The 21,653-nt window shown below is 30.6% G+C and overlaps 1 protein-coding gene across 1 annotated transcript in view; it reads left to right on the top strand.

Annotated features, from left to right (window-relative positions):
* Positions 1-7,828: 7,828 nt before the first annotated feature.
* The window catches only part of LOC118195287 (two pore potassium channel protein sup-9-like), a 53,369-nt gene continuing 39,544 nt past the window's right edge, over positions 7,829-21,653 (top strand). The window contains exon 1 of the mRNA XM_035366572.2: positions 7,829-9,487. Within this exon, the coding sequence (XP_035222463.1) occupies positions 9,205-9,487 (283 nt within the window). The 5' untranslated portion in view covers positions 7,829-9,204. The remainder of the gene's footprint in view (positions 9,488-21,653) is intronic.

Here is a 21,653-nt window from a genome sequence, read left to right as displayed (position 1 = left end):
ACCTTGCTGCTGTTCCCTTCAAAAGCAATTTTTTAGCATATATTACTACTTATATTTTTTAAACACTTATATTTTTTAAATGTAATAAAAATCCGTTATATTTTATAATTAAGTCCATTGAAGAAGAGTTATATTTCTAATATTTCAAGTTTATTCATGAGAAGGATGAGTTGTAATTCTTGCATGGCTATTCTATATTTGGATATATGTTGGTAAGAAGTACCACAGTTATAGTTCTTTAAATCCATCTTTTATTGCTAAGACTGAGTGGGAAGTCTGTAAGTAGGGGTAACTAATAATAAATTTCATAAAATGCCTACTTTACGAGAAAAGGTGATAAATGATTGTCATATGTAATTTTTAAACTCTGAGATTTTTCAGCTAAATTTTTTTTGTCTCCTTTGGAAACTTCGGAGGACCACGAGGGCAAGCTGTAGGATCCACAGATTGAGAAATGCTGTCTTAATACATTTCTAGAGAAATTAATATTTAAAAAATCTGATCATTATTAGAACTACTTCACAGATTTATTTTATATTACAAATATATTATTATAGTAAATATCTAATAAACCTCAAATTATTTTCTGCGAAATGAATTATTTAAATTGTACTGCTTTTGTTTCAAAAGTGGATGATACATGCAATCTATGATTTCAATGAAAGGACCAATATGAATCTTGTTTGCAATTTAATTTTAAAAAAGATTAAAATCATTTGGAATATGTGCAAGTACATTTGCAAGTATAATTATTATGAAGAGATTCTGAATTAAAATGTCACATAACAAACTTAGAATATGTTATCATGTACTTCTAAAGAATGTGATTTTTTCTTTATTTAGGAGCCATGCTTTGAATCCTAAGAAGAGAACTGCTACTTCACAACTATGATTAATTAAAAATAAAGACAAGAATAATCTATAAATTTTATTTATTTTTTATTTTATTTATTTTCCTTTTGGATAGTTTTCAAATAAAAATAAACCTATTTTTGTTTCTATATTCTGGGTATTGGAATAAATAATTTTTTCCCCGTGTTCACTGATATGTATGCAAAAGAATTGTGTGCAAAATTAAACCAATTTTTGTTTGTCACATTCATTTTTCACAGTGTGTACAATTTTCAAGATCTGCAATAAAAGATTCATCAATTACCCAGCATTTGGATAAGTCTTCTCTTTTTTTTTTGGTTAAAATGTGTGTTGAGGAGTAAGGAATTATGTAATGTGATATTAAAACTTCAAAATGGTATGATTCTAAAGAATAATCATGTCATTTTAAAGAATAATCGTGAAACAATGGATAATTTGAAAACATTTTGCTTTTCAAACAAATTGTTTTGTATGGCATGCAATATAAAAACTGACTTTTATTAATTTCTTTTCTTTAACATAAAAGAACTAGAACTGTTTATTTTAAATACAAGATCTGTTTTTAAGTTTTAGTTAATGAACATAAATTACTTTTATTCCAGTTTTTGTATTCCAGTTATCAACATTTTCTATACTTTTTTGCTTATTTAATTTATAAAAACGTTAAAATATAATAAAATCAAAATAAGTGTATATCTATTTTTCAAGTTGGGTAAGGAGGAGAGGCATGATCTAGCAAAGGTAAAAAGGTTCTGAACCACTAATATATGGTATTAAAAGTATTTTCATTTCTGCATTAAACTGCTGGAACGAAATAGATCTTTTATATTATCTTTAATAGTTTTTTGTTAACTAAATCTAATCTAGCAATATGTAGTTATGTATAACGAAATTCATTTTTGAGAATTACATATATTGAGTGTTAATTACAGATCTTTACGCTAGCTGTATATGTTAGGAGTGAAATACATTGCAATATCCAATATTTTCATCTATTTTCAGAATATGATATTTTTTGAAATAAAATGTATGATTCTGGAATATTACACTAAAGTGAAATGCTTCCTTATGTAACCTTATGTTACACTGAAAGGCTTCATCGAATACTTGTGAAGTCATGAGCAAATACTAAGTTAATATCTTGTATGAACGAATATTTTTTACAGAATTTGTTATTCCATAAAAATCTATCTAAAAATGTAATTTTGTTGAATGAAGATTTAAACATTTTTCCCGAAGATTTAAAAAGTGGTTTGAAATGATGATAAAAAAAACATTAGTCTGAAGCTTTTAATAAATGAACAGAAAATTTTGAGAAAAATTAAATCATCCAGAGGAATTTTGAAATAATCATCGTATTTTTGACATCAGTTAAAGGAAGAAAATCCGAGTCATTTTGATTATAGTGCTAAATTAGTTCCATTATTTTTGTAAATTAATAGTAGGGTAGAAAATTAAATTTTAAGGAACCATTATGCATTTGCAATTTTTCATTAAAAAATTGTTAGTTTATTTACTGCTGTCATGTCAATAAATTATGCATGAATTCTTTATCTTCAGTTTTTACATTCTTAAGCCTACTTTTCTTAATTTTCTAGGCATAGCAAAGAAAAATGTAATTATAGGGTCAAGGCATTTGCAAATAAGTTATATTTTCTTCCTTAAATTTTTAAGATCATTCTATATTCATCATGTATTATAGAACACAGTATCAAGGGATTCTGTTCAATTTTCCCAATAGAATTTGGGACGAAGTTGTGAAGTCATATCTACATTAAATGCTTGAATTGATTATTTGGAATATGACAAAGCAAGAGAGGGCCATAGGTCTAAGGAAAACTGGTTTATATTCATTTTGCACAAACATGTACACAGGCAGCCCATTCTCTAGGATTTGAATCTAGAGCCAAATGCTAGTGTTCAGCTTACTGTCTGGCTGCCTGTGGGCAATAAATGTTTTAGTAGAAGGTGTGTGTGTGTGATTATGGTAAAGCCTCGAGGGCTATCTGCATAAGGGGAGGGATGCTTCGTGGAGGACTTTCTAAGGGAAACTGGCTCGTATACACTTTACAGATGGGAAAAATCACGAAAACGCACCTGCAGCCAGCCCGTTCGCGGGATTCGAACCTCGGACTGAACTACCAGTGTTCAGCGACTTTACCGCTTGGCCGCTGGTGGGCAGCTTTAGTAGAAGGAATACTTGAAAAATTAAATTTAGGAATAATTCTGAAATTTTGCATTCAATGAGAAGGATGTAATTTATTAATAATTAAGTTTTAAATCAGGCAAAATGAATGTACAACTGTCATCTATTACTTCGATTAATTAATCTATTATTTCAATTAATGGTCAGTAGCAGAAGAGATTAAAAAGCATTTATGCCTAAAAGAATTATATGTTGTAATTTAAATGAATAACACAATTAAGCATGAAAATTTTTAATTATTTTTAATTAATATTGGATAGCTTGTGATAACTGAATTTAAGTTCATTGTTAAGTTATATCTGTAATTTTTTTTTTAGAATTTGAGGAACTATTTATTTAGAATTGTTTATTAAAACAATTTCATTAAAATATTTTAATTGTAATCATATCCAGTTACAGTCTCTTTAGATTACACTGTTGGAGAAAAGGAGATTGGTTTGGTTTAGTTTATTTAAGTATGGCAAAGCACACTAGGGCTATCTGCCTAAGGGAAGGGATGCCTTTGCGGAGGACTTTCTAAGAGAAACTGGCTCGTATACACGTTACACATAGGGAAAACCACGAAAACGCCCATGCAGCCAGCCCATTCGCTGGATACGAACCTCGGACCGAACTACCAGTGTTCAGCGAGCGGGTGGAAAAGGAGGAATTCTAGAATATTACTAATTTATTGCCGAAAAACCCTTAAATATAATACACCAGTTTTTTTTCCAGCTATTTCATGATGCATATGTAACTTTCAGATGTCTTAAAATTCAATAAAAGAAAATAAAGCAGATGTAAGAAAAGCATAAAAGCATAAAATTTGAGCTTCTTTTTAACATTGGGAATTTTTTGAAAAAAAATGCTGTATATCTTTTAGAAAATCTATATTTTTCCTTAAAACAACTTAATAATAATTAAAGTTACATAACTTCCCTTTCCCCACAAATAAATAAATGCAGCATGTTTCGTGGAGCTATTATTAGGTTATTTCGAAGCAGGAGATGGGAAAAATGAACAATGCCCTCGCCGAGACTCGAACCACGGACCTCTCGAAAACGCATCGAGCGTGCTGACCACTACACTACGAAGGTATGCTAAGAAGGCGGAAGAAATGCCTTATAACCTAAATAAATTTAATAAAAAATGCAAGGACTGCTTTAGAATGTATTAGTTTGCACTGATAAAATTAACGGATTCAAAGCAAAATTCAGCTTTGTAAATTTGTGATGAAAAAAGTACCCTTGAAATGTTTAGCTGATGTTAAGAACTGATAGATCTTGTAGATCGCTTGAGAGAAAACTTCCTCACTGTTTTGAAGTAATAAAGACAAGGAAATTCGATTGTGGTCGAAATCCAATTGCATCTTCACTGGGCCTTCGATTTGTCAATGAAAGTAAAAGAGTTATTTGACTTAAAAGTGATCGCATCATTGAAGATGAGTTTAAGGATGTTCTATTATTTTGTAGTGTTCCTCCCTTTTATTTTACTAAACTAGGTGTTGAGGAACCTAGTGAGCTACTAAGCGAATAATCGCTTAAGTCCATGAACAGAAACCTAAACTCAAGAAGGGTTTATTACCGTTTATTTGCTGAAAATAAAGATTTTACAGTTGGTCCCTCTCTCAGGGCATACAGAAAAGCCTCCACTTGGGCTTGAACACAAAAAATGAGAGTTAACTAATGACTAACTAAAGAGATTTAGCCGAAGCTAACACAATTCTAAACTAGTTGCCCCTTGATATTAACTCAGCCAGCGAAGGCACGTAGTAACGGCCGAGCGTAGTAACAGTTAAGGGAGGCGTAGCCAAAATTCAACGCCCGCTATTCACGAATCCTAACTCTCGCTCCTGAAGTCAGTGGAGCTTAAATACTTTCTACTTCTCAATTGAATTTAACGCGATTCTAAAAACTCATTCTGGTAAGGAATTGTAAGCAGAAGCTAGAAGAGATAGGAAAGTGTCATAAACTTAAAATAACTGTTATAAAATTACCTTACAACTTCAATGCTGGATAAATGCAAAAGAAAAAAAAAAAAAGTTTCCATCCATCGGCGAAAAAGATATAAACATCTTTTACTGTTTGCTGTAGCATACATTTGTGAACAAAGTTTCTCTTCTACGCTTATTATCAAGAATTTAAGTGCATCATCACTGAAAAGGATCTTGAGCTAAGTATAGCTCCTTCGATCATATATTCATATATAAAAATTCTGTTTTGATAGGGACAAGACCAGTACCTGATTGAAATAAGGAGGTAATATATTAATACAAATAACTGTGGCAAATGGAAATACTCATAGATATATTTATTAATATTTGATTTGTTTATCATTTTATTAAATTATTATTATTAACATATTTGTACATAGTCAGAAATTTTGTATACAGTTAATTTTTTTTTTCGTATTTTCACATCACAATTTCATAAATGAATGTTTTAAAAATACAATTCCAGTCTTGCTTAATCAAATCTGATAATTTAGTTTCTGATAATTTAGGTTATAGTAAATCTGATAATTTAGTTTATAGTTGCGATATAAAAACTGTGGCAAAAATCAGTCACTGAGAATGTGCGAATTAAGTATTTCCCTTTTATTTATTTCATTTAAATTGTAGAAATGAGATTATATATGCTTTTGAGATGTACAGTGGCATGAAAAAGGTTGGAAAACACTAATCGAGTTCGCTCACATTTCTTATGCATTACTAAGATTATACACCAAGCAAGGTACTTATATTATTCCTTATTTGGTTCATTTATATTTTATTGGCAAATGAAAAATTTACTGTCTTATAAAGCTAATAAATGCTTTGTTTCTTGCATAATTAAAGCACTTATAGGGTATGTTTCTATCGCCCAGAAAGAAAAGATTTTCATAGATAGATTAAAGCAGAATATTTTCGTACTAGACGCCATTATTATAGACTTAAATTACTTCTGATTAGTATATCTTGATGTAATCATATATTTTCTGTAAAAATTAGAATTAAATCTTTGTACAGTATATTCGAAATATAAGAAAATAATATACGTTTTTTGTTTTTTAATTTAAAGACGGAGCATATTGTGAGTATTTTAAATTTCTGAGACATTTTAAAAATTATAACATTTAATTGTAAATGATTTTAAACGGAAATGAAAGCTATGAAACAGCGATATTGATAACGCAGCAGCAGAATTTTGGTTTATAGTCTGAGAAGTCGTATGTTTGCTTCCGGAGCAGATCTTCTTTCAGATTTGCTTGAAATATTTCACTTATGATGAGATTATAGGATCTTTCGTTAATAGAATATGAACCATTTAAGATGTCCACGAAATTCTATCAGTCTTCTGAAATAATCTTTCCCATTCCGAAACATCACGGGTCGAAAACATCACGGGCGTGAGATTTATACAAAATACACTGTTTTTCATTTTTCTTTTTAGCAGGTAATCTGCTGTTTAATATTCTACTATTTCCTGCTCGATACGTAATCGAAGAAATCTTCGAGTAATCATCTGTTTATACCTGCTATTCAAACTCTCGACTACAATTTATAGAAATTCAAATGCTACAGAATATCAGCTACACAAAGATTGTTAAGTGCATTCAATAAAGAGAGCTACAATTTGCACGCGATTCAGACATTAGATGTCCAACCAGACTTAAATCCTCAGAATAATTCTGAGTACAAATATTCATACTGTGAGGAATAAATGCTAAATATATCCAAGATGGTAATTATACATTCTTAGCCTGAAGTTACAGAAATTTCTAACTGTCCTCGAAATTAAATGTCTAAATAAATAAACCCTAGTTTGAGACAACTTCTCCGGAAATCTGGTATACCAAGTCATTCCAAGCCTTTAAATCGTTTCCGCAGCTGAAGTTACTTTTTGTAAATTACAACAATAGCAACGTCAATTAGAAGAGGAGGAAAGCAATTCGGAGAAGTGCTTCTTTCCAGTGTGAAATGCAATTCAATTTATAACTGGCGCTTTTCTTCTACGCGCTTTTATAGAATACCTCATTAACATATATCACTCCCATCTGGGGAAAAAATAAGAACTTTTAGAGCAGTAAAACAAACCTTACTTCCTTTGGAAGCATGACTGTAATTTTATTATAATCAATAATAATAAAAGCAAAAAACGTAAATGCTAAATGCCTGAACAATAAAATGTCTAGAGCTTTCTCCGATGCTATTTGAGGGGGAAAAAATTCTCCTTATTTAATTTTAATAGCACATTTGCTCATGCTCGTTTATTTCATCTTCAAAAAACGAATTTAATTTTTTGTCGTATGTTAATTCATTAAATAGATAAGAAGGTTTATCGTTTATTTACTTTCAAACTGCGTGTTTTCAAAACTTCAAAGAAAACAAAACTCAGATAATTTCTTTTTTCATTCTTTGAGATGGCAGAAAAATATTAAATAAATAATGAGACAATATTTAATCGAATTTATATAAGGACTGTTAAAGTAGCATCTTAATGATTTATCGTAAAAAATATAAACAAGAGTTTCAGAACCTGCGTTGGCTCATTTTATAGTTGAGTAACATCGATATCGAAATGAGGTAGCGATCATGTGGATGACACCACAAAAAGCGGTGATATGCGGCGACTGTGGAAAGTGCGAAATTTGTTGGAGTGTTTGGCATTTAAAAGCCTATTTGTTTGCCGGGCCAACCTCGTCACAACCCACTCCAACAAACCATCTGTAAAGATGGGAAAAAAATAAAAAAGAAGAGAGGAGCGCGCTTGCGCACTGCCGGCGAGGGAGAGGCTGCCGAGGATCGGAAACCGGAGAGCAGCATATTGCTGTCCGCGCTAATCGATATCTGAACCCAAACACTAGCAGTCGAAGCGAGCGCTGACCTGGAAACGAAGCGGCAAAAAACGACGGGGGTTCGCTTGGGGCATCCCCTCGAACGCGATGCCAGCAGCAGCAGACGATGCAGCGAGCATCAGACGATGCAGTCACTGAAAGTGTAGCGCTGCTGCTACGACATACCATCATAGACAGAGACCACGACTGTGAATTTTATCATCAGCTCGCCGGCAATATGGCGGGACTGTACATCGGGGGGACACCTGTGTCCCTTATCACCATCGCATGTGGGACCTTTTTGTAGCAGTGCCTTTCTTGGAGCAGACGGAAAGAAGTATCCAAAGAGTTGCACTTTCAACATCGTGATCATCATTGCCGCTGAGTATACTTTTCTTTGCCAAAGGTCACTCCGGAAACAACTTCTCGCATAAAATGTGTTGAAAAAGTTCGAGTTATTGAACTAATATTTCTAAATTTCAAATGGACATTTTTCACCAGCTGTACAGACTCAAGCGAGAAGTGATTGCTCGACTGGTAGGGTCGTTATTATGCCTGCTTTTTTAAAGAAGACTCATTTTCAAGGTATTTGCATTCGAGAAACAATTCTTTTTTTATAATTTGTTTTGTAAATATTTGACTGTGATTAATTTAACGTGATAGCTTAAAGCAACTGCATTTTATTTCTCTTAAGAGATGTAAATTGAAGAAATGCTGCCTGAAATTAAGATTTACTTTTTAATTGAGAGGGAGCATTGATTAATACTGTTCATAATATTGATGAAAATGAAAGTTAAACGAAAAATTTTTCAAAAGGATCCTCATTTATGATTTTATTCTAGGTTTAATGATTTGACACCTTTAAGATAGCGTCTGTTAATACAATATATTGAAAACTAGGTTAAGCTGTTGCACAAGTGGAAGTTAGTTATTATGATCAAATTGGAAAATAAGTTAAATATCTTCGATATGTTATGGGATTAATATATGAACTTTTTTTGCGAATACAGCAAAAGATTTTCGAACTCACATTTATAAGCTCAAACCAATCCCAAATCTTTCACCCAATTTCTGCTTATGGATTCCTAAATTGGTGGACAAACGGGTATCAACACATTGTTCAGGACCATATTTTTTACTCATAAGACTGAATGCTGAACTGTAAGAAAATTTGAGTTAGAAATCTTGATGTCTTCTTTCTGTTGTATGGTCGCCCTTTCTCAGGCGAGAATAAAAAATAAAGATAGCTCATGCTCGAAAGGGGGTACTCTCGGCTTTAACCACCCTTTCAACCCGACCCCCTGGTCAATGCGACGACTACGTCGGAAGGAATGAAGAAACAAAACGTGCGGACATTGTCACTGATCGTGTGCACGTTTACATATCTGCTGGTGGGAGCCGCAATTTTCGACGCACTCGAATCGGACAACGAGGACCGACAAAAAGAAGCTCTTCAGTACGTTGAAAATCTCCTCATGGAGAAATACAATATTTCGCAAGAAGATTATAGGATCTGGACTACTATAGTTATCAAAAGCGTGCCCCACAAGTCTGGCATCCAATGGAAGTTTGCGGGAGCCTTTTATTTCGCTACCACAGTTCTCACCACAATAGGTATTTGTTTTACTTTCATATTTCATAATTTACCTTTCTGTTTCATTCTTTAGTCTAAAGTTTAGGCAGATAGCCCTAGCGTGATTTGCCATAATTAAATAAACCAAACCAAACCAAATTTAGTCTAGTACATTTTATATGTCAACGCATCTAATTTAATATACCTTCTGTAAGCGCACAGGTCTTTTTTACAATATACATTTACAACAATTCTTATCATACATTTATGAACTATGTTTCTATTCAATTCACTTACTGTATTTCTTGGATAGCATGTATAATGATTATCTCAATACTTATTTACCACTAAAATGCATTTTCGTTCATGAGTAATAGAGCATTTAATACACCACCCACCCTTTTTTTTTAAAATCTGAAATGCATCTGCTGAACTCTGTGCGTTTATGACTTTAAATTGTAAGTACATGAATGAGTCCCATATTTTTGTCTATGTACATAAATGTTGCAAAATTGAAGATCAGTTAAAAATCCAAAATGCAGAAAGAAAACGCCAAATGCTGAATTTAATTTTTCATGCAATTTAATCTACTGAGGGAAAAGTAATATACTACTACTATGTGAAATGTAATTACATGAAAAAACGTGTTAGTATTAAATATATATATATATATATATATATATATATATCTTAGTTGTACAACTATAGAAGTTATTTAGTAAGTTGGTTAGTTGTTTAGATTATTAATGCTAGGACGCTCAGTTTTTAATTTCTTAAAAAAGTACACATGAGATGTTGTATTGCGAAGGTGTTAAATATTTTTTCTGCTTTCTTATTTTATATTTATTTTAATAAATAATAAATATAACAGTGTAGCATAAGAATAAGTAAAAGTGTAAAGTCTCTAAAAAGAAGTGGGTTAAAAACTCTGTGAGTTTTTGATTATTTACCTAATTGAAACCTTATTAAAATAATACTATTAAAAATTCCGTTTATGTGTTTTGTTCTGCGTTCAAAGTTTCTGTGAAACATCTATATAAATAGAAAAAAAATCAAAGTATAATTATATAATCTATCATCTCTACGAATTTAGAATATTTCAGATAAATATTAAGCATGAAAATATTTCATGAAAATGTCTCAAGTGAAGCCGGTTGTAAGATCTGCCTTCTCTCTGAAATGAAGCAAAATTTACACTTTGATCAGCATTAATTGTAGGAAAAAGGTGTATGTATCTGGAGAAAATCTAATCTCTCTGTTTCATGCGATAAAAATATTCTTTGCTTTAACAGAATAATTTTGCTTCTTGGAAAAGAAGTACCTACATGAGATTATTCGGAAAACCATGCAGCGTTTTTCTAAGCTCATTATCAATCTAAGTTTGAATTTCTCCAAAATTTAAAATTCAAGTTGGCGAACTTCTCTTACACTTCTACTTTCCTCTTTCGTAGTCTGCTTAATGAATTTTAATTTTTCTGAAATTTTGTTCCAATATATCTCTATTTCAATTTAAATTTATACAGCGAGCAACTAAATCTTTTAGAAAAATTTCACCAAAAATTAAGAAAATCTGAAACACCCTTGTCTTATACGATATATATGGAACATGCATTCTTTTAATGACCATTGTTCGTTTACTTGTAAATAAAATTAGGCAGGATTTGATCTAAACTGATAATATTAATGCATTAAATTTGTCATTAGCGGCTGAACGTGGCACAGTTTTTATATTTTGATTTTGTATCTACTGCTATGTTGATAAACTACCATTCCTGATTTTTAAGCTATGAAATGCAATTAGGGGAAAAAAAAAACTTATGTTAGCTGTCCAAGTACTTAGATGAGTTTCTTAAAGCATTTGACCTGAATTTTTAAAATTTTAATTTGTATCTGAAGATTGATTTGATTACACTGAGTTGTATTTGGAGATTGATTTCATTTCTATTTGATGATTGATTTAATTTGAATTTGAAGATCTTTGTTACATGAACAACTAAAATTTCTATGCTTTGTTTAAGAAAGGAACTCAGCGTTTAAAAATCTCAAATTTAAACCAGAGGAAATGCTTTTAATGCTGTACTTTAATAATGCATAAGAGCCCCTCACCAGTTGCTATATGCATAAAACCGCTGAAAACACTGGTTATTCGCCTTAATTTCGTTTCCTTGCGAATGGTTTGGCTGCTTGAGATTTTCGTAGTTTTTCCTAAGTTTAACTCGAATACATGCCAGTTTGCCTTAGCGAGTTCTTTATAAAAGCGAAAACATTTGAAGAAAATTTTCTTAGGCAAACTAGCAACGTGAAGCTTTCCTTTAGGCAGACAGTCCTTTGCGATAATCGATTAAACAAAAGCGAAAGCAATGCTCATTACGAAATGGTAAAAGTCTGTAGTCGGAAAAGGAGATTAAAAAAATAAAAGAAGTAATATAGTTACTGCTCAGTTATGTAATGTACTGATGAATGCACGTAAACTGAGGAATATTTCTGATTTGCTGGAGCTTCATGCTTGAAAATGCCATATTCAAAATATTTTGTAGAAACTGACGAATGTTAGAGATAATGAGACTGTGACCCAGCGAATTAGAGAGAAGAGAAAGCAAAACGTATCTGTAAAGAAAATTTGATAGGCAAATAATAGTACTATAAAGGTATCTGCGAATATGTTTTTATGCATAAAATACGTAATTTTTAATAAGTGCCTGCTTTGCAAAAGATTAATTTCTTTGTTTAGTATTTAAAAGCCTGTACTGAAAATTAGTATTATATTGAAAAGAAATAAATGATGAAAATAAAGTTTTATTTATGAAGTGCTGCAAGCAAAGTCAAAAACGTCCATGTTAGGTTATATTTGTATTTATGCACGCTTTTTACATAGATAATGCTTCATATTATTGTTCATCAATGACAATCCTATTATTGTTCGCCTTATAGGCAGTTTTAAGGCAGAAAATATTTTCAGAAATAAGTATTTGGGCAGGAACTGTTAAATGAGGTAAAACTGAAATAATTTTGATTGATTGGCTGAAATTAACGATTACATAAAATATTTATTAATTTATATGAAATCATGCAGTTAAAACGGCCTCTTATAATCTTTATCAGGAGAGCTAAAATGCGGATTCTTGAAACTCATACCAATGTCAATAATGTAATGTCATGTCATTTCTTGAAACAAAAGGAGGAGGAATTCATATTAATGCTAATGCAATGTCATACCATTTCTTGAAACAAAAAGAAAAGGAGGGATAGTCTTCTGAAACCATCTACTGGAATATCTTACCGCTGAAGTTACCGCAGAGTATTCCATTTCAGTAAGAAATAAATTTCAGTTGGAGTAATATTACATTTATGTGGCCTGTTGAGCAAAAGACATTTTTAACATCGTAAATTAATTTGTAACAAACTAAGAAAAGTCATTTATAACAAACTAAGAAAGTTTCGCCACCATAGTCCTCATTCATGATAGAGGTTAATTATGTTGGCGAATATGAGTAAATTATAATCAGGTCGCCACTTCTGCAAATTGAAGCTGTTATCTAGGTTTATCCGAGGTAATTATAATACATTGCGGCTGCATAGTATATGAATATGTCACAAGATAAAACACCTCGTGATTAGTTATCTATTTCTTAGATGTTTCTCATTGGTGTAATCCAACACGAGCAGATAGGCATTCAGATTTTCATTCACATATCCTAAGGAAAGTATTTCAATTGTGGAGATATACCGACACGTATGTTTCAATCTGTTGCCAAGTATGCCTTTTCTCTTTTTTTGATTCAGCTGCAGTCTTACAAGCATCACTTTAAACACGCGTGTAAAATGTTATTGTAAATAAACAATTTATCTCGAAATTTAATTACTATTTCTCAATGCACTGCGCAGTGATTTTAATTATATTATTTGAAGTTAAAATTGCAAGGAAAAGGAAAAACGAATCTGTACTTTTTTCATAGCTTCTGGGTTAGAGGAGAGAGTTATTTGTAGTTCATATAATGATGTTCCATTCTACGCATTGCATAAATAACTCATCCTATTCTTCGAAGAATACTATTTTAAGTGTCGCGAGGAATAGCTGCTCTAGGAGATGTGTGTGCCGTGTTTGTACGGAAATCTCTAGTATTTCCAAGATTCCGTGACAGGCTTTTGCTTTCCAAAATTAGTTTCAAAAACAAAAGCATCCTATAGGTATTTTTGTTTTACAATTTTTTAAATAGGTTTTAAAAACAACACTCCCGTCAAGATTTATACCTTAAGAATGACACTTGTATGTAAAAACCTGTCTCATAAAAAACAGAAAAGGAAATAAATGAGGACTATTAAAGTCTGCAGCGTTATTATTTAGAAATATATGAAATCTTGGGAAATTCTTTGAAAGGAAATATAGTCGAATGTAAATTAACACTTTCTAGATCAACGTAATCTGGGGCTTATTTATATAAACTGATTTTAAACAACTGCTCTTTTATTGTTAAATATTTCGTTTAAAATATTTTGTACCTCTGGATTGCTAGATGATATGAAAATGCTTGTTAAAAGTAATGAAAAACATCAGTAATAAATCAGAAATAAAGTTTTGAGGAATATAGTAAAGAAATATAAATGTACGACAAATCAGAGAGTCTGATTTTCAATAGTTTTTCGTTACAGTTAAAATTAATTAAGTTGTAAGAATATTTACGTAGCTATGATTTATTTAAATATTTGGAAAAGCAAACTTAGTGTGCAAGTTATTGTAAACATGTAATCAGTGTTCAGTAATTTGTTCATTTTAATGCCGTATACTATCAGTTGCTGCATTGTGGGTTGAGTTAACTGCAGATGGTTGTCGACTAACGTACGGCTATTTTTGTAACAGCACATTCTACCAACAGTTCTCATTAAAAAAAATCAACTGTAGAAGCAAGAGATTTGAATTTGACACCTTTATTAGATTTGGAAACACCGCGCATTACTCGCAGTTTCTGTGTCACCTAGCTATTCAGTCAATATACGTGCATCAGTTCTTGTGGCAAACCTTTTCTTTCATATTATACAGTTATGGAATTAATTAATATATAAAAAGGCTAAGAAAAGAAAATCGACATCGCCTTGCAATCAACTAGCTAAAAAAGAAAAGACAATTAATTTTTATGTGAAAATGAAAGGGATTAAGCAATACGAAGGAGGGGAAAAAGTTAATGTAATTGCCTCTGATTTGAAACTAGCTCATTCCACAGTATTTATGATTTTAAAGGGAAAGAGTTCTCCATGATGTAACAAAGCATCTGCTTCTGTACGATCAATGGTTATTACTAAACATTGAACTAGACCTATTTATGAAAGGGAAAAATTATTGAATACATGACTGACCAACTGCAAAAAAGAGTGCCATTATCACTGATTTCTATTCAAACAAAAGCCTGTGATTTATTTAAAACTTTAAAATATCATGCTGGTGAGAATTACAGCCAAACTTTTATAGCTAGCACAGGTTGGTTCGGTTCAAGCAAAGATTTCAGGTGTATAATATTTGTGTGACAGGAGAAACAGCTAGTGCAGATACAGATTGATCTAAATCTAAATAAGTGTGTATCTGTAGTTTTTCGAGTTTTTAAAAGGTGCATGTGTGAAAACATGTGTCAAAAACAACTGCATTAGAGCACTATATAATCACTTCAGCAAATCAGAAATATTGAATGCTGAGTTTATGAAGTAGATAAGCATTCGAGGTAAGTTCCAAAATATAAATTAGTTAATATGGTAAGTTAATATACAAAATTTATTTTGTACTGTACTTTAAATCTTTAAATACATTTGTAGGATTTGTTGTAATGATTTGTTAAAGATTGATCTAAATCTAAATAAGTGTGTATCTGTAGTTTTTCGAGTTTTTAAAAGGTGCATGTGTGAAAACATGTGTCAAAAACAACTGCATTAGAGCACTATATAATCATTTCAGCAAATCAGAAATAGTGAATGCTGAGTTTATGAAGTAGATAAGCATTCGAGGTAAGTTCCAAAATATAAATTAGTTAATATGCTAAGTTAATATACAAAATTTATTTTGTACTGTACTTTAAATCTTTAAATACATTTGTAGGATTTGTTATAATGATTTGTTAAAGATTGATCTAAATCTAAATAAGTGTGTATCTGTAGTGTTTCGAGTTTTTAAAAGGTGCATGTGTGAAAACATGTGTCAAAAACAACTGCATTAGAGCACTATATAATCACTTCAGCAAATCAGAAATATTGAATGCTGAGTTTATGAAGTAGATAAGCATTCGAGGTAAGTTCCAAAATATAAATTAGTTAATATGCTAAGTTAATATACAAAATTTATTTTGTACTGTACTTTAAATCTTTAAATACATTTGTAGGATTTGTTATAATGATTTTTTAAAAATGTTTCTTTTTTATATTTCATAAAATAAATTTCTAAAACATTATAAAGTCCAATAATGCGGCATACTTGATAATCCAGAATTTAAAAAATCCCTAACATGCCGGATTATCAGGCTTTCACTACACTTGCAGGTTCCGTGAGAGATGAATGTCTTGAAACGTATTTTAACCTAATGTAATTCAGTGGCTCTCAATATTGCAAGTACTTAGCTATAAAAGATTCTTACATCAGTATACATAGTTATAATTCGTGAGACTGGTGTCAATGCTGAGTTCATGCGTTTTAGTAAATTCTTTGTCAAAAGGATCAAAAGAAGAGGTAATCAGGTTATAGACTAGAAAATTGGGCTTTTGTATTAGTATCAAATTAGCTTTTGTATTAGTATCAAATTCTGTACTACTTATTATCAGCTTTTATACTAACAGATTATTTACTATATTATATTAATCTAGCTTTTATACAATATTATATTATTTCAGCTTTTGTACTGGTAACTCAGTTTCCAAGCAGCAATGAAATGCTTTCAAAAATATTGTATAATATATTTTACAACAAAAGCTTACTTATAATTGATAAGTAGGTTTATAGTGCTCAGAAGCAATATTAGTTAAACTGCCATAACGTAATCACACAAACACTAATATTTCCAATTTGCATTAAATTTGATGTTCACAATGATGCTGCCGTCTTCTATTTTAACACATGATTCAGATTTTTACCCTATCAGGATACTGAAGCTAAAGCCCTGATGTATTAAATAAAAATTCAATTTACTTATAATTTCTGTCAGCGATCTCTTAAATTGACGGGTTGTGTTAGATTATTAGGGTTAGGATTAAGAGATACAAAGAGAATGATTCATAAATTGTTGGACATAGCTACGATGTGTTTTACTTCAATAATGACTTAGTTATAGTGTTAACTTTAAAAGCTACTTAAATTTGTGATAAAAATAAACTATGAAAAGAATGGATTATTGGCCATTTACCCTTTCTTTCCAAAGATTCTGATATTATAATGTGAAATTCAGTCATTTTGTCAAAATTCGTTAGTCTTGCCTAAAAATGATAGAAAAGTAAAAGTTTATGTTGAATGCATAATAAATATAAAATTTGAGACTTTAGACCAAAAGCTTTCTATAAATTAGTTTTCACATGAAAACTGACATATGTTACTGTGATACAAGTTCATTTTATTATTTATTAAAAAGTGCTTGGCTTGGGGCACTTACTCTATTTTAGCCGTTTTGTCTCCCAGTACCTCCGGGCTGCAGAATTAAAATTATTAAGTGCAGAGCACGTGTTTAAATGTTCTCTATCCTTGGGTTGTTCTGAGTCACTTAAAAGAACGTGTTGGAGAATTATAGAGTTTTATGTAAAATAGAACAGCATTAAGGAAATCGTGTCAAGTAAAACGTTGGAATGATGCGACTGTGCTACAAGTTAAATAAAGGCATTAATCGATTAAATATTTTCGAATAAACATGTCAACTATGCCCCACTTAGAAAAAGTAGACCTTTCAAATATTAATTTAAGCATGATTTGGAGTAGAATTTGGTCAAGTAATTTCTTATTTAAAAAGTGATCCATGATCCTTTAGTTCTGGCTGATTCAAATCACATGCATTCGTATTCAATTCTTCATTTTGCATTGCTCTGTTAAAAATGTTGTTGTGCCTAACAGCAATATAGAATAGAGCTTTGAACAATTAAAAAGGTTATTACAATCCGATTTTTATTTTTCTCTGTCTTTTTTGTTTTTTTTTTTGTTTTGGTTTTTAAGTTCTCAAAAAGTAACATCTGAGCAGACTTTTATTTTTGTATCAAGTAATACACTAGAAGTAAAGTTAGAAAAACAAATAAACTTTACATAAGAACAGTGTTGTTTGTATAATAAATGATACAAGAATAAATAAAAGTGCTTGTTCTACCTTATTTGAGGACGTGTATGTTAATTGATGACATACGCCAGATACTTTTACTTGTTCATACTCAAATGTGATACTTTTATTATATTTTAGTATAAGCAAGTAAAAGTAGCCAGAATTAGTAATTTTTCTTCTTTTACTGGATTTCATTTGTATTCCCTTAATAAAAAACTTATGTACTGTTAAAAGGTGTACAGTGGTACCTCGACTTAAGAACCTACCTAGAAAATATTCAATACTGACGTGTTAAAGTAAAGTCAGACCATAATACAATGATTGGTTCCAGAAATACAAGCAATAAAAGCCAGGCAAATAACTTATACTGAATTCAAGTTTCGATATTTTCTGAGTTAAAAGTTAGTTAACAAAGAACTTTAGTTAAAAGTAATTGTTATATAGATCTTTAAATATTATCAAGAATCAGTGGCTTTTATCACGTCAGTTGTTACATACATGTATATATTTTTAAGAAATAAATTAGATATTTTTTATGAAGCTTATAGAAAATATTTTGTAAAACTATAATATTAAAATATTGTAAAGGTTCATGCAATATATGATGGAGAATAATTTCGAACCTAACGGCCCAAATGGGATAAGTAAAATGTTTCTACCTTGAGAATACGTTAGCATCCAGAAACCAACATAGAGTGTAAAAAAGAATTCGTATCTCGAAAAGTTCTTATCTGAAGCGGTTTGTAAGTCGGGGAAACAATGCATTGTAAAATTTGAATTTCATTTAACACGAGGAGAAGACCAAATAACATTTCGGATTATGAAACGTGTAAAACTCATACGTATCCTAGTGGAATTCGAGTCACAAAACTTACATTTAACCAGATGGATGTGCTGACCATTTACGACAGCACGCACTTAGAGGAATACCATAATTACCACCGCATATGAAAAATTTTGCGTTATTTAAAAAATTTAGTATTAAGTACAAGTACTTTACTTATTCTTATAACTGCTATATGAATGGTTCGAAGGATTCGAGAATCTTTAGATTCGTATTTGAGAAAATTTTGGATTCGTTCTTTCTTTAATTATTTCTTAAAATTCAAACACTACGAATTATATATGATGTAGAAGGCAGATATGCAGTTGCCGCCATTGCATATTTCTCAAGAAAGAGATATGCATTTCACAGAATTGGAAATTAAATTAATAATTGAGTAAAAAAAAACCAAACAGATGAATAGCAAAATAATAGTCCAACGATCCTCAGCTGTATTACTCATAGAAATTAACCAAACAGCTCTTCCTTCTTAGAAAATTTTTATGCATTCCTTAGAGCCTGTTTAAAATAAACCTCAGAATGATAATAGCAACTTTGTAAAATGAACAGTAAGTGTATTAATAGCAAATGTTGCTATGAAGGGAAGACTTGTATATGTTAAAAAGGCAGCAAACTGGTATCGTCAACAAATGAAGAGCACTCGCCCCTCATTATCAAAATCTAGTTTCCAAAGTGCAGTATCTTGTTTCTAGATTTACTTTCGAAATTGTATAAACATAATGAATAATAAGAATGCGATAATAAGTACAGCAATAGAAATGTAACCCATCAATTAGTGTTTTATCTTAGAGAAATAGCATGGAGAAACTCTAACTTGTTTACTGTTTGTGCACTAAGCGTCTTCCATATTTCTATCTGCTATCTTTCTACTGAGGATACACATACAGCAGTAGAAAAGTAGGAAGTAATGAGAAAATAAGCAAAAATTGTTGATTAATGGCAAAAACGGCTAAATCGGAAAATCATTTGATAAAAGCAATTGATAAGAAAAAAATATTTGTATATAAAATATAGGAGAAATGACGCTATTAAATTTAGCGATAATTTAGATTTCTTCTATGCAACAATTTTGTAACTGTTTTCAGCTAATTTTTCTAATATTATGAACAAACTAATATTATTAATAAAACTTCTCAGATTGGAGTAGATTTTATACATAAAACTTTTTTGTTTAAAAAGGCGGCTACTTAAGAAAAGAGATCTATTCGAAAATAGATTGAATTTTACATAAAAATTATTCCATTATAATATTAGTGGTTTTCTATCGTTAATTTTATAAATTTACCTTTTCTTTTACTTTATTTCGTATGATATTAAAAAAATGAGAAATAAAATCTCGATCTAAGCATGAGTAGATGAACCTGCCATCACAAACCCATTATTAAACTAAAGTGGACATAAAGTGTTCTTAAAGCTGTTTTGGAAAAGATTGAATATTTTTGTCTTTTTTAATTTAATGGTTTTATCATCTATCTTCCATAATTAAATTTTAAAAAATTCATAATCAATTCATTTCATTCTGATAAATCTCTAACTTTTAAATGTGCTTATTACTCAACTTATGCTGGAATTCTCTCAGAAATATTGGCGCTTACAAATTTTGTCTCACTCCCAGTGATTTCGTGAGTCATAGCATGTTTCAGAGTTTGGTGTATTTACATGTTGTTTAGGAGTAAGCATATAAATTATATTCTCTAAGAATTAGCTACTTCTAATAAAGAAACATATTATAGTAATATATAAAAAGAAAACTTTATCAAATAAGATTAATTATAACAAGCCTTACTGCATTTTACAAAACCAAACAACCTCTCTCTAGATGTCTAGATGGAAGAAACATTTTTTAACTCATTCTTTTACAATTTAAGAAAATATCACCGTTGCCAAAATATTAAAACTTTAAGTTATACTTTATAAACAAATACTATCAACTCCTCCTTTATTTGTGTTTAAAGATATAATTTTAATCAGTCAGTCACGTCCATACTTTAATAGTTCATTTCACCCTAGGTAGATTATTTTGTTAAAATATCCGCTTCTTGATTTTGTGAACACACAAACTGAGGAATGATTTGATACTTTTCATATTCACCTTTTACAAAGAAATAGTTTCGATTAATGTGCCTTTAACTACTACTTTTTTTCATATCCAATCTATTAAAGCTTGACAGTCTGTTCAAATTTATATTGGTTGGTCAATCAGATCATCTTGACCCAAATCTTCAAGTAAAAAGATGTACCATTTAACTTCCCATGCACATTCACAGAATTAAAAGTTCAGCTTTCATTGCAGATAGAGCAATCATTCTTTGTTTGTTTCAATTCCAATTTATGAAATTTTTACCTAATTTAATGACATAACCTCCAAATGATTTTAGATCTTCAGTGGTACACCAACTTGCATCTGATATAGCATTTAATTTCCCATTGTCGGAAGTATATACTAAACAAGCATTTTGTGTTCCTTTAATAGATCTAAATATCTTCTTCATAGCTTTCCAGTGTTCCTCTCTGGGATTTTTATTATATCTTGACAAATTACTTATGACAGTGAAATTTTCTTAAACTGTCAAAGAATGAGTTAAAAAATGCTTCTTCCATCTAGAGCAGAGTTTCCCAGCCTTTTTTGTGCTATTGCCCCACCTAATCCTCTATAAAATTCCTTTGTTCTCCTTATCAAATACATAATTTTTAATATACAAAAATTGAAATGTTCACAAAAGAAACTTGAATGATAAGTTTTAGGAAGAAATTTCTAAGGATTTCAATCTCTACAGCGAAAATTCTTTATACAATATTTAAAATGCACATCAGTTTAAAAACATTTTACGTATATGTCACTTACATTGTTCTTTACTTTTGGGAATAAAAATGAAATTTAAAAAAATTTCGACATCTTGAAGAAAATTTGGAAATTTGAACATCCCTTGTCACCTTAAACTCTGGAAGAGTCCATTTCGAATTGCCCCCTTTAACAATCTAATTGAACCCCTGTGGGGCGTGGGCCCCACGTTGGGAAACACTCATCTAGAGAGAGGTTGTTATGGTTTTGTAGAATGCGGTAAGGCTTATTATGATTAATCCTTACCTTTT

Source organism: Stegodyphus dumicola, chromosome X1, assembly GCF_044657685.1.
Source record: "Stegodyphus dumicola isolate Sdum_Otavi_A_Nest chromosome X1, ASM4465768v1".
Lineage (NCBI taxonomy): Eukaryota > Metazoa > Arthropoda > Arachnida > Araneae > Eresidae > Stegodyphus > Stegodyphus dumicola.
The sequence above is the reverse complement of the archived record's forward strand: the minus strand, read 5'-3'. Positions and strand labels throughout refer to the sequence as shown.